Source organism: Hippopotamus amphibius, chromosome 2 (assembly GCF_030028045.1).
Source record: "Hippopotamus amphibius kiboko isolate mHipAmp2 chromosome 2, mHipAmp2.hap2, whole genome shotgun sequence".
Classification (NCBI taxonomy): domain Eukaryota; kingdom Metazoa; phylum Chordata; class Mammalia; order Artiodactyla; family Hippopotamidae; genus Hippopotamus; species Hippopotamus amphibius.
The window spans coordinates 71,600,934-71,615,912 of NC_080187.1; the positions used below are offsets into that span (position 1 = coordinate 71,600,934).

General features: G+C 37.0%; 1 protein-coding gene across 1 annotated transcript in view; it reads left to right on the top strand.

Annotated features, from left to right (window-relative positions):
* Positions 1–14,979, top strand: part of KIF24 (kinesin family member 24) — a 74,499-nt gene that overhangs the window by 16,726 nt on the left and 42,794 nt on the right. Inside the window, exon 2 of the mRNA XM_057721450.1 lies at positions 10,754–11,398. Within this exon, the coding sequence (XP_057577433.1) occupies positions 10,779–11,398 (620 nt within the window). The 5' untranslated portion in view covers positions 10,754–10,778. The remainder of the gene's footprint in view (positions 1–10,753; positions 11,399–14,979) is intronic.

Consider the following 14,979-nt stretch of genomic DNA (forward strand, 5'->3'; position numbering starts at 1 on the left):
ACCTGCTGGTGCTGGAGGGTTGCCGGCAGAGGTGGGGGCGGCTGTGGCTCACTGAGGAGACAGGGGCACTGGGGGCAGGGGTTCTGGGAAGTGCTCATTGGCGTGAGCCCTCCCAGAGTCTGACATTAGCCCCACTAAAGTGCCTGTAAGCTCCACTACTAGGTAGCCTCAGGCCAAACATCAAACAAGGTGGGAACACAGCCCCACCCATTGGCAGACAAGCAGATTAAAGTTTTACTGATCTTCCCACCAAATGGGATTAAAGTCTTACTGAGCTCTGCCCACCCAGTCCTACTCACCATCAGTCCCTCCCGTCAGGAAGCACCCATGAGCCTCCTAGATAGCTTCCTCCACAAGAGGGCAGACAGCAGTATCAAGCAGTATCAGCAGTATTTCCTTCTGTGGAACTGAAAACCACAGCCACAGAAAGATACTGAAAATGAAAAAGCAGAGGACTTTTTACCAGGTGAAGGGACAAGATAAAACCCCAGAAAAACAACTAAATGAAGAGGAGATAGGCACCCTTACAGAAAAAGAATTCAGAATAATGACAGTGAAGATGATCCAGGACTTTGAAAAAAGACTGGATGCAAAGATTGAAAAGTTTACCAAAGACCTAGAAGAAGTAAAGAGCAAACAAACAGAGATATGCAACACAATAACTGGAATGAAAAATGCACTGGAAGGAACCAATAGCAGGTTAACTGAGGCAGAAGAGCGAGTAAGCTGGAAGACAGAATGGTGATAATCACTGATGTGGAAAAGAATAAAGAAAAAAGAATGAAAAGAACTGAAGACAGCCTAAGAGACCTCTGGGACAATGTTAAACACACCAACATTCGCATTCTAGGGGTCCCAGAAGGAGAAGAGAGAGAAAGGACCCGAGAAGATATTGAAAGAGATTCTAGTTGAAAACTTCCCTAACATGGGAAAGGAAATAGCTACCCAAGTCCAGGAAGTGCAGAGAGTCCCAGGCAGGATAAACCCAAGGAGAAACACACCAAGACATATAGTAGTCAAACTGACAAAAATTAAAGACAGAGAAAAGTTATTAAAAGCAACAAGGGAAAAATGACACATAACATACAAGGGAACTCCCATAAGGTTAACAGCTGATTTCTCAGCAGAAACTCTGCAAGCCAGAAGGGAGTGGCATGATATACTTCAAGTAATGAAAGAGAAGAACCTATAACCAAGAATACTCTACCCAGCAAGGATGTCATTCAGATTCGATGGAGAAATCAAAAGCTTTCCAGACAAGCAACAGCTAAGAGAATTCAGCACCACCAAACCAGCCCTACAACAAATGCTAAAGGAACTTCTCTAAGCGGGAAACATAAGAGAAGAAAAGGACCTACAAAAACAAACACAAAACAATTAAGAAAATGGTAATAAGAACATACATCTCGATAATTACCTTGAATGTAAATGGATTAAATGCCCCAACCAAAAGGCAGACTGGCTGAATGGATACAAAAACAAGACCCATATATATGCTGTCTCCAAGAGACTCACTTCAGACCTAGGGACACATACAGACTGAAAGTGAGGGGATGGAAAAAGATATTCCACGCAAGTGGAAATCAAAAGAAAGCTGGAGTAGCAATACTCATATCAGATAATAGACTTTAAAATAAAAAGTGTTACAAGAGACAAGAAAGGACACTACATAAAGATCGAGGGATCCATCCAAGAAGAGAAGATAACAATTATAAATATATATGCACCCAATATAGGAGCACCTCAATACATAAGGCAAATGCTAACAACTATGAAAGAGGAAATCGACAGTAACACAATCATAGTGGGGGCCTTTAACACCCCACTTACACCAATGGACAGATCATCCACACAGAAAATTAATAAGCAAACACAAGCTTTAAATGACACAATAAATCAGCTTGACTTAATAGATATCTACAGGACATTACATCCAAAAACAGCAGATTACACGTTCTTCTCAAGTGCACATGGAACATTCTCCAGGATAGATCACATCTTGGGACATAAATCAAGCCTTGGTAAATTGAAGAAAATTGAAATCATATGAAGCATCTTTTCCAACCACAATGCTATGAGATTAGAAATCAATTACAGGAAAAAAAAACTGTAAAAAACACAAACACGTGGAGGCTAAACAGTATGCTACTAAATAACCAAGAGATCACTGAAGAAATCAAAGAGGAAATCAAAAAATACCTAGAGACAAATGACAATGAAAACACAACAATCCAAAACCTACGGGATGCAGCAAAGGCAGTTCTAAGAGGGAAGTTTATAGCAATACAATCCTACCTCAAGAAACAAGAAAAATCCCAAATAAACAATCTAACCTTACACCTAAAGAAACTAGAGAAAGAAGAGGAAACAAAACCCAAAGTTAGTAGACGGAGAGAAATCATAAAGATCAGGGCAGAAATAAATGAAATAGAGACAAAGAAAACAATAGCAAAAATCAATAAAACTAAAAGCTGGTTCTTTGAGAAGATAAATAAAATCGATAAACCTCTAGCAAGACTCATCAAGAAAAAGAGGGAGAGGACTCAAATCAATAAAATTAGAAATGAAACAGGAGAAGTTACAACAGACACTGCAGAAATAAAAAGCACCATAAGAGACTACTACAAGCAAGTAACATGCCAATGAAGTGGACAACCTGGATGAAATGGACAGATTCTTAGAAAGGTATAAGCTTCCAAGACTGAATCAGGAAGAAATAGAAAATGTGAACAGACCAATCACAAGTAATGAAATTGAAACTGTGATTAAAAATCTCCCAACAAACAAAAGTCCAGGACCAGATGGATTCACAGGTGAATTTTATCAAACACTTAGAGAAGAGCTAACACCCATCCTTCTCAAACTCTTCCAAAACATTGCAGAGGAAGGAACACTCCCAAACTCATTTTATGAAGCCACCATCACCCTGATACCAAAACCAAAGATACTACAGAAAAAGAGAACTACAGAAAAAGAGAACTACAGACCAATATCACTGATGAATTTAGATGCAAAAATCCTCAACAAAATACTAGCCAACAGAATCCAACAACACATTAAAAGGATCATACACCATGATCAAGTGGGGTTTATCCCTGGAATGCAAGGATTCTTCAATATACGCAAATCAATCAATGTGATACACCATATTAACAAACTGAAGGATAAAAACCACATGATCATCTCAATAGATGCAGAAAAAGCTTTTGACAAAATTCAACACCCATTTATGATAAAAACTCTCCAGAAGGTGGGCATAGAGAGAATCTACCTCAACATAATAAAGGCCATATATGACAAACCCACAACAAACATCATTCTCAGTGGTGAAAAACTGGAAGCATTCCCTCTAAGATCAGGAACAAGACAAGGATGTCCACTCTCGCCACTACTATTCAACATAGTTTTGGAAGTCCTTGCCACAGCAGTCAGAGAAGAAAAAGAAATCAAAGGAATCCAGATTGGAAAAGAAGAAGTAAAACTGTCACTGTTCGCAGATGACATGATACCATACATAAAAAATCCTAAAGATGCAACCAGAAAGCTACTCGAGCTAATCAATGAATTTGGTAAAGTTGCAGGATACAAAATCAACACACGGAAATCTGTTGCATTTTTATACAATAACAATGAAAGAGCAGAAAGAGAAATGAAGGAAACAGTCCCATTCACCATTGCAACAAAAAGAATAAAATACCTGGGAATAAACCTAACCAAGGAGGTAAAAGACCTGTACTCAGAAAACTATAAGACACTAAGGAAAGAAATCAAAGATGATACAAACAGATGGAGGGACATACCATGTTCTTGGATTGGAAGAATCAACATTGTGAAAATGACTATGCTACCCAAAGCAATTTACAGATTCAATGCAATCCCCATCAAATTACCAATGGCATTTTTCACAGAACTAGAACAAGAAATTTTACAATTTGTATGGAAACACAAAAGACCCCGAATAGCCAAAGAAGTCTTGAGAAGGAAAGATGGAGTTGGTGGAATCAGGCTTCCTGACTTCAGGCTATACTACAAGACTACAGTGATCAAGACAGTATGGTACTGGCACAAAAACAGAAATATAGATCAATGGAACAGGATAGAAAGCCCAGAGATAAACTATGGTCAACTAATCTATGACAAAGGAGGCAAGGAGATACAATGGAGAAAAGGCAGCCTCTTCAATAAGTGGTGCTGGGAAAACTGGACAGCTACATATAAAAGAATAAGATTAGAACACTCCCTAACACCATACACAAAACTAAACTCCAAATGGATTAAACACCTAAGTGTAAGGCCAGACACTGTAAAACTGCTAGAGGAAAACATAGGAAGAACACTCTTTGACATAAATAACAGCGAGATCTTTTCTGATCCACCCTCTAGAGTAATGGAAATAAAAACAAAAATAAATAAGTGGGACCTAATGAAACTTCAAAGCTTCTGCACAACAAAGGAAACTATAAACAAGATGAAAAGACAACCCTCAGAATGGGAAAAAATATTTGCAAACGAATCAACAAAGGGCTAATCTCCAAAATATATAAACAGTTCATCCAGCTCAATATCAAAAAAACAAACAACCCATCCAAAAATGGGCAGAAGACCTAAATAGGCATTCCTCCAAAGAAGACATAGGGATGGCCAAGAGGCACATGAAAAGCTGCTCAACATCACTAATTATTAGAGAAATGCAAATCAAAACAATGAGGTATCACCTCACACCGGTCAGAATGGGCATCATCAGAAAATCTGCAAACAATAAATGCTGGAGAGGGTGTGGAGAAAAGGGAATGCTCTTGCACTGTTGGTGGGAATGTAAATTGATACAGCCACTATGGAGAACAGTATGGAGGTTCCTTGCAAAACTAAAGATAGAGTTGCCATATGACCCAGCAATCCCACTGCTGGGCCTATACCCAGAGAACACCGTAATTCAGAAAGACACATGCACTCCATTGTTCATTGCAGTGCTATTTACAATAGCCAAGACATGGAAGCAGCCTAAATGTCCATCAACAGAGGAATGGATAAAGAAGATGTGGTACATATATACAATGGAATATTACTCAGCTGTAAAAAGCAAGTCAACTGGGACATTTCTAGAGACATGGATGGACTTGGAGAGTGTCATACAGAGTGAAGTGAGTCAGAAAGAGAAAAACAAATACTATATATTAACACATATATGCGGTCTATAGAAAAATGGTACAAATCAACCAGTTTGCAAGGCAGAAATGGAGACACAGATGTAGAAAACAAACATATGGACACCAAGTGGGGAAAGCGGGGAGGGTTGAGGGGAATGAATTGGGAGATTGGGATACCAAATTGTATGCTCTAAATATATACAGTTTATTGTATGTTAACTGTATCTCAATAAAAGTTCTAAAATAAAAAAATAAATAAAACATATTAAGCTGGACAGTATAAAAAAAAAAAGAAAGAAATGTTAGAACCTTTCATCCTTTGTCCTGTCTGAGCAGATTCTGTTCATTCGACAAATACTTGTTGCATACCTGTCTAGCACAGTGCTGGGCTGAGTGGGATCATATTCCTTTTCTCTTTAAGAATTCACACTTGGTATAAGGCAGAGCTACCTTATCATCTCTGGAACAAAGCTGGCAATAAATTAAAAAAAAATATGAGTCTAATAAATACCCTATAAGTTTTACAACCAAAACACTATACTTCGGGGCCTTCCCGGTGACGCAGTGGTTAAGAGTCCACCTGCCAATGCAGGAGACATGGGTTCGAGCCCTGGGATGTGAAGATCCCACATGCTGCGGAGCATCTCAGCCTGTGAGCCACAACTACTGAGCCTGCACTCTAGAGCCTGCAAACCACAACTATTGAGCCCACGTGCCACAACTACTGAAGCCCGCATGCCTAGAGCCCATCCTACACAACAAGAGAAGCCACCACAATGAGAAGCCCGAGCACAACAATGAAGAGTGGCCCCCGCTCACCACAACTAGAGAAAGCCCGTGTGCAGCAACGAAGACCCAACTCAGCCAATAAATAAGTGAATTAATTAATTAAAAAAACAAAACAAAACAAGAAAACACTATAGTTGGGAGAGAGAAATCACATCTCCCTGGGGTAATTCATGTATTCAGCAAACATTATTTATAATAGTGTGGATTGTTTTTAATGGCTATAACAAATAGGTATAAAAATACTTAAATTAAAAAGTGGATTGCAGTATAGTTATGAGTACAGTGTTAAATGCAGTGTAAAAAAATGCACTTAAAAAAAGGCTGGAAGGTGGGGGGGGAGTGGACGAAATAGGCAAAGGGGACTAACAGATACAAACTTCCCGTTATATAATAAAAGTAGTCATGGGAATATAGTATACAGCATAAGGAGTATTGTCAATAATATTGTAATAATTTGCAGGATAGATGGTTACTGGACTTATGGTAATTTCATAACATACGCAAATGTCAAATCATGTAGTACACTTGCAACTAATATAATGTACATCAACCATATTTGTATTAAAAAAAAAAGCTAGAGAGAAAAACACCAAAATAGTAACAAGTAGTTGTATCAGATCAATTTGGGGAGATTGGGAAGAAAGGAAGTAGGTAAAATTACAAATATATATTTTGAAATAAGTAATATAGTTACATAGTTTCAAAATTTACCAAGCAGTTATTCTAGCTCCTCTTCTGGGTAATGGAAACAGCAGTGAAGTAGAAATAATAGGAAAGGTAATAATAATTACCACATTTATTGGCATACAGTAGTCTCCTTCCCCTGCTTATCCTCCACCAACTAGTTCCACTCCCCGACCAATCTTATTACTTTCTTGTGCATCCTGTCAAAGATATTTTATGCCTGATAAGGAAATATATAGATCATTATAGATCAGTTATATTTCTCTTTAATAAATAATACCTTTACTATACAAACTGTTCTGTTCCTTGTTTTAGTTAACATATTGTGGAGCTTTCTTTTTCTTCTGTAATATTTTGAGAGTTTATTTATTCATTGTAGTTGTTTCATACTATTTCTCTCTCTTTTTTTTAAAATAAATATATTTATTTATTTATTTATTTATTTATTTTATTGGCTGTGTTGGGTTTTCGTTGCTGCACATGGGGCTTTCTCTAGTTGCAGCAAACGGGGGCTACTCTTCATTGCTGTACACTGGCTTCTCATTGCGGTGGCCTCTCTTGTTGCAGAGCACGGGCTCCAGGCACGTGGGCTTCAGTAGTTGCGGCACATGGGCTCAGTAGTTGTGGCTCATGGGCCCTAGAGCACAGGCTCAATAGTTGTGGCGCATGGGCTTAGTTGCTCCCCAACATGTGGTATCTTCCTGGGGCAGGGAGTGAACCCGTGTCCCCTGCATTGACAGGTGGATTCTTAGCCACTGCACCACCTAGGAAGTCCCATAGTATTTCATTTAATGGATTACCATGATTTATTTAACCAGTCCCTATTCCATTTCTTTGCTATTATATAAAGTGCTGCAGTGAATAATTTTGTACTACGTCATTTTGTACTTGTACATAATACCTGTAGAATATGTTCCTAGAAGTGGAATTGCTGGGTCAGTGTATTTGCATTTATAATTTTGATAGATATATCAATGCAGTGCAATCATAATCACCTGGGGAAACCTTTTCAGTGTTCTTATGTCTGCTCCCCCTCAAGACCTGGGAGGATTTTTTTGTTTGGTTTCGTTTTTTTTGTTTTCTTATGGATTTGGGATGGGGTTCAGGTTATCTATATTTTTTAAAGTTCCTGGAGTGATTCTGATAATTATCCCAGAAGAAGAGAGGGGCTACACCTTTATGAAATGAAATGAAATGTGGTAGAAAGAAGCATATCTAATTTTTAAAAAAAATTAATTGCAGTATAGTTGATTTACAGTGTTGTGTTAGTTTCTGCTGTACAGCGAAGTGAATCAGTTATACATACACATATATCCACTCTTTAGATTCTTTTCCCATATATGTCATTACAGAGTATTGAGTAGAGTTCCCTGTGCTATACAGTAGGTACTTAGTAGTTATCTATTTTATACATGGGAAGCATATCTAATTTTAAAACAAAGGAACATAAGCTAACTGTAGGACTCAGAAAGGCACTATGCTTTATGTAGAAGATGCTGTTGGCTGCTTTAATCTGCATGTCCAGATTACTGTTAACTCCGGTATCTTCTCCTCCCATGATATTATGGGATATCCAAGCATTGCAATATAAATATGTTGGTCTTGAAGGTACCGATTAAGGGATGCAATAGAAGCCATGATTATCAGAGTTGAATTGGGAAATGTTGGGTATGTCGCTGAGAGAATAGGTGTGTGAAATACAGGTTCTTGTACAGCCTGTGGAAATTGAGAAGACTGTGTAGCACTTAACCTGTTCCCCTGGGTTAGGCTGAGCCAAGTGGGAAATATAACTATTTAGAAGTAACTTAAAACACACCAAAACGTTGAAGGCTTATTCTTTTCTGGGTTCTGGGTGAGGTGGTAAAGATAGTAATACAGAAATAACAATCTCAGTAGTGACTACTATCAATACTTATTGGGTACTAATTAGATACTGGACATTATTGCTGACTAATATTTGCATTATTACAAGTATTTTCTCATTGACTCCTAACTCTAGGAACTGTGGGGACTCTTGTATTTCCATTTTACAGTTGAGAAAAATGAGTTTCAGAGATGTTAAATAAGTAACTTGCTGAAGGTCACACGTTTATCTATTTCATAAGATTGTTTGGAGGTTAACAGTGCTTAGAACAGTGCTTGGTACATAATAAATGCTCAATACATACCAGCTGCTATTATTGTTATTACTGAAGCACAGAGTAAATAACAGTTATCCCTTGCTAGGGCATGCCTCACGGAATAAAAATATAAATAGGGTTTTTCCAAGGAAAGACAGGTATTCCAGCTAGAAGAAACTGAAGTAAAGGGATTGATTGATTGGTGGCCTGGTTTAACTACTATTGTAGGATGCGTGGTGGTAAAATGATAGAAGAGGCTGAGATAGGAAAGAAGGCTTCACGGGGTGAGGGAGAGCTATTGAGCTATCTTGAAAGAATGGACATGACTCATTTTAGTAGGCAGAAGGAGTTGGGAACATTTCAGGCAAAGATACAGCATTTAAAAGGCATAGAAGCTGTTGGTGTTGCAGTTATCTACTACTGTGTAGTAAACGACCCCCAAACTTGGTGTCTTAAAACAATTGCTGTTTTATTTGCTCATAGTTCTATGAGTCATATATTTGGGCTGGGCTTAGCTAGATGGTTCAGGTCTCACCTGGGACTGTCATATGGCTTCAGTCTGGTGGCGCCACTGGGGCTAAAGAGTTTCAGATGGCTTCTCTAATATGTCTGGCTTTGAATATGGCTTTTGGCTGGGCTTCTTCACATGACAGCAGCAGAGTCCCTAGAGAACAGTAGAAGCTGCAAGGGCTCTTGAGGACTAGGCATGGAAGTCAGTGTCAGTTTCACCACATTCTCTCAGCCAAAACATGTCACAAGGCCAGCCTAAATGCAACAGGAAAAATAAATTCCATCTCTTGATGGAAGAATCTGCAAAGAATTTGTGACTTTTTTTTTTTTTTAATCTACCACAGGTGGGAAAAAGCAGGATGAATTTAGAATGTGTTACTTAGCCCCTTTGGCCTTTTCTTTAGCCTAAGCAGCATTTCCTCCAACGTTTATTACACAGGGTCCTTTAATCATCATTTTACCTGGCCCTGGCCTCTTTCTCTATTTCTTCTAGAATGAAGAAAAAATATAAATTAAAATGAAAAACAGAAAAGCTTTACCAAGAACTAATAGATTTTGAAAACTCTGAATTACTAAAAAATTTTTAAGAGAAAATGTAGTTTACTTACTTTTGAATATTCTCATGAACTTGAACTTGATTAACAGTGCTATGGAGAACTCCTAAGTGTCCTGACTTTAATAATCGACCAGGATTATGTGTTATTACCACAACACTTGTTAGTATTTAATTAAATAGCTTGGCATTAAATTTTTTTAAGCATTTTAATGTACAACCATTTAAAATCTTGACAATAGTATTAATTTCCTAGGTAAATTCTTCTATTTGTATTCTGTATAGGCAGACATCTATAACCAGCTACTTTTATAATATTCTGAAATCCTGAATTAGTAGATTCTAAATAAATGATGTTTTTACCTCTTTATTCAGCTAACTTGTACCAGTACTCAGCAGACACAAATGTGATTTCCTCTGAGTTATATTCGTTTATGATCCGATGTGGTCCACTATTTAATTCTGCTTTCCATTCTGAAAGAGTTCTTAGCCTTTGTTCATTAATCATGGGAAACAGTTGTGCAACATGCCTTGACATTAACTTGAACATCTAAAATTAGTCCTATAACAATCAGCAGTTGGGAACAAGGTTTCAGTAGTTTGTGGTATAGTTTAAGTAGACATTGCAAGGTTGGAAGGAACTCCCTAGAAATAAGTAAGTGTCTTGTGTTATGTGTGTGCGCATGTACCTGGTACCTGTGTATATACACATTTGAAAGTCTCTTTTTATTAAGCAGATGGACAAATTCGATCTGTTACTACAGTTGCATTTTAAGTATCTTTATACACTATGCTGTTTAATCATTTTAGAAGAAAAGTATATTTATTGTAAACCTGGTATGCTAGAATGAACTTTTCTGAATGTTTCTTCTGTGGTTTTCATTTTTTAAAGGAATAATGGTACTATATATACTATATTTCAAATGAATGAATTTTCTTTTTCTCTTCAGAGTTTATACAAACCCATTCACAAAAATGACATCCTGGTTATATGAATGTCTTTGTGAAGCTGAACTAGCACAGTATTATCCTCATTTTACTGCCTTTGGCCTTCAGAAAATAGATGAATTAGCCAACATTACAATGAAGGACTACTCCAGATTGGGAGTCCATGACATGAACCACCGCAAACGTCTCTTCCATCTTATCAAAATCATTAAGATTATGCAGGAAGAAGATAAAGCAGTCAGTAGCCCAGAGTATCCTCTTCAGACAAGCAGTCTGTGCGTCAAGCCTCAGAAATCCAGATCTGGACCTCGCAGACAACTGCATTTTGATTCTCCTGCTGACAACAAAGATAGAGCTACCAGCAACAATCAGTTTGAACTGTGCAATCTATCAGATTTATCTGCAAGTGAACAGAAGTCTAGTTACCTAAAAGTACTGGAGCACATGGTACCAGATGATTCCCAGTACTGTACAAAAAGAATTCTGAATGCCACAGCTGCTGATTCTTACATACAAAAAGAAACTAACACTTCACTCTTTTCATCAAATCACTTTTCTCCAATACAGGGAGATTGTGATAGTCCTGTTATTCAAAGAGTCTCTCATGTTATAGGGTATAACTATGGAATCCCTCATTCCTGTATCAGGTAATAACTAATTTTTATCTCTTTTTCTTTCCTTTCCTTTTCTTTTCTTTTCTTTTCTTTTCTTTCTTTCTTTCTTTTTTTTTTTTTTTTTTTGAGGGAGGATAGCCTTAGGCAAGAGCAGGCTTCTCCGTGACCAGAGGAGACCAACTACTTCATATTTACAGGAAATGATAGTGAACAGCTTCTGCAGTGATAATGAAAGTACCTTGATGGGGGAAAATTAATGAAGAATTTGGACTTTCCAGATGGGCGAAAGATGGTATTGTTCATGAGTATCAAGCAGCTGCTACTTACCAGGATCTGCTATTATTCCTATAGCAGACCTATTTTTATTATTATAGTGTAATATGATACATCTAATGCATCCATGAAGGTAAAATATCAATAGTTAGCTAGCCTCTGCAGTGGAAAAAAAAATTACACATTCCACAGGATTTTTTTTTTAAGGCTATCAAATTTACTTCGGCCAAGAGGTATGAAGCTGAGTTAAAAACAACTGTTTAATTCGACTCGTTAAATTAAATAGGTCTTTGGGGCAATTGATTTACCTGCACATATTGAAATATGGTCCTGATTTTGAGTACTTTCTACAATCCAGCCCTGGAAGAACAGATGATTTTGGTCATTGCAAAGAATAAGACACTTTTGATGGAGTTTAGAGTTTGGGAGTCAGAGTGACAGTGCTATTTTCACTTAGTGCTTCGGGTTAGAATTTGAAATAGGGTCCCTAAGAGGTGAAATATCAAGTAAGCCCTAATACCAACCGTGGTATAATAGAAAATATGTTCTTTTAAAAATAATGTGTATTGCTTGTTATTTATTTGGCTGCATCAGATCTTAGTTGTGGCACATGAGCTTCTCTATAGTTGTGGTGCACAGGCTCCAAATCTCAAGGGCTCAGTAGTTGTGTGTGGGCTCTAGAGCGTGTGGCTTAGTTGCCCTGCGGTATGTGGGATCTTAGTTCCCCAACCAGGGATAGAACCCAAATCCCCTGCATTGGAAGGCGGATTCTTTTTTTTTTGGAAGGCGGATTCTTTTTTTTTTGGAAGGCAGATTCTTAACCACTGGATCACCAGGAAAGTCCCTGGTTTGCTATATTAAAAATTATAAATGGTGAGTTGTGCAGAAATAAAATGTATTCTTAAGCCGCTTTTTTTTTTTTTAAATAAAGGCTATTAGTCATACCTTAAAACGAAGTATTTACATCTGGTCTTATATTGGCTAAGATTTCAGAGGATTTCATAACCAAACAGTTCTTATTCAAAAAAACTAGAAGACCCAATTTTAAAGGTAAAAATGCCTTTAGTAATTTGAAATAACTAAGTGAGTTCTGTAGTGTTTCTGAAAAAAAAAATTTTAGTTTTTGGTTTCGTTTAGCAAAGCACAGAGCATATACTACTGTTTTCTTTTAGTAGTGAAAGGAACTAGATTGTTCTGTGACCGTCAAAGCCAAGATTGTTGCTGTCCTATTGGTTAGCTCAGTGATGAAAGAACAAATACTTTTTTGAATATTAGTCATACATTGAACAACACATAAAAATCTACGTTGGAATTATTTATACATAGAATTAAGATATGATTTGGCATTATTTATTTAGATAGAATGGATATTTTGGTTTAAATATTGCTATTTTATTTAATTGGGAAATATAAAGTATCACCTCTGCTTGCCCTGATTCTAGATATAAAGATAATTAGGATATCTGGAGACTCTCTGACTCTTAGGGGGCAGGGTAAGTGGGAAGACAGACAACCATAATAGTGAGATAAGTACTTTCACAGAGGTTTATATGTGGCAAACCCAGAACAAAAGCTATTAAATAGAGCTTTCTCACTTTTTATATCATTATTATCTTACTTTTCCCATTCCTTGTTATATTAGAGAAATGGAGGTAAGAAAGTACATTTTCCCTAATAATTCTCAATATTGTCTTCTCACCCAAACCCTAAGTAGAAGCCAGAGTTTCAGAACCCTGAGAAACTCCCTCTCTAACTTAACGCTTCCTATTAGTGAGTCATTCCTATCCAAATTTGGATACCTCAAATCAGGTAATTCAAAATAAATTATCGGACTCTTTAGTAAAAGTAAGGCATTTAGATAACTGGTTGCCCTGACTTATTTAAGATCTTGAACAGACCTAACTCTAGCTGTATTAATTCTTTGCATGTCAGACAGATATATTTTATTTCTTCTAGGAAAGATTGAGTATTAAAACCAGAACCTTTGCTGATTCACTTTGTTGTACAGCAGAAACTAGCACAACACTGTAAAGCAATTATACTCTAGTAAAGGTGTATTTAAAAAAGAAAAAACAGAACCTTTTAGGATACATTAAAAATTTGTTTTTTTTCCTGGGGAATTCCTTGGCGGTCCAGTGGTTAGGACTCAGCACTTTCACTGCCAGGCCTGGGGTTCAATCCCTCGTTGGGGAACTAATAAGATCCTGCAAGCCTGCAGCACGGACAGGAAAAAAAAAAAGAAAACAAATTGTTTTTTTCTTATAAACAAATCTAACATATGCAGAAGAAGAGAAAATAGAACAATGAACCCCACCCATGCCCTTCATTCACTTTTAATGATTGTCAAGATTTTGCCACACTTAATGTCAAAATGGTACATTTTTTTAGATGTCTTTTGTACATTGGTTAAAAACAAAACATGCTTCAAAAGCCTTGAGTAGTCTTTTATGCATTATATTAGAAATTTTATTTGCTACTTTTTTTCTACTTTAGATCCTGGCAAAAAAATAATTTCCCAGCCAGTTGGAGGTCTCAGAAAATTGAAATTGATGTGAAACAATTATATAGTGAAATATCCTGTGTAAAATCTATTGTAAAAGGCTTTTTAGGGGCTATTAATCAAATTCTAAAATGTAAAGGAAGGGAATAATTTCTTGCTAAGACGTTCTTAGCATGTGTGCCAAAGGTATTGGTCCTGGTAAAACATCTACTTTCATGGATTCTATTTTCTTGTTACCTTGCTTAAAAGGCATTTCTACACAGGTAGGTGGTCGATGCATAGATATATACATATATACCACCATTAGGCTCAGCTAGTAAACCTGATGAATTTTGTATTCTTAACCCAAGGAGTACTGCCTCAATATTCTGTATGTTAAGGTTGATGAATTCACTGCAGTCAGCCAGAGAAGAAATGTATCCGACTAGAAAGGTTAGTGGTGGACAGCACCAGTCATAAAATTGTCCTGGGAAGAAGAAATACAGGATTGTCTTCTAATCAATAAATATATATCAGAGGAAGCAAAAAGAGGAAGCAAGAAAACAAGACATAGGGAGTGCCAGAATATATCTGGGAGAAGCAGCAGGAAAATACATTGGAACCTACCACCAAATTCAAAGTATTTAATAAACCCAGGTAGGATAAAAAAAGAAATTAGATTGAATGGTCAAGAAAACAGTCATTATACAATAATAATTGGATTGAAAGGAAGCAAGAAACCTGTGTTTGGGTGGGGTGGAGTAGAGATAGAGATAGAAGTAACCTGGAGGATTTATAGCTAATGAAAGAACTTTCTCAGTGTCACCACTTTAGTATGTAACGCTTATGTGTATATGCGTGT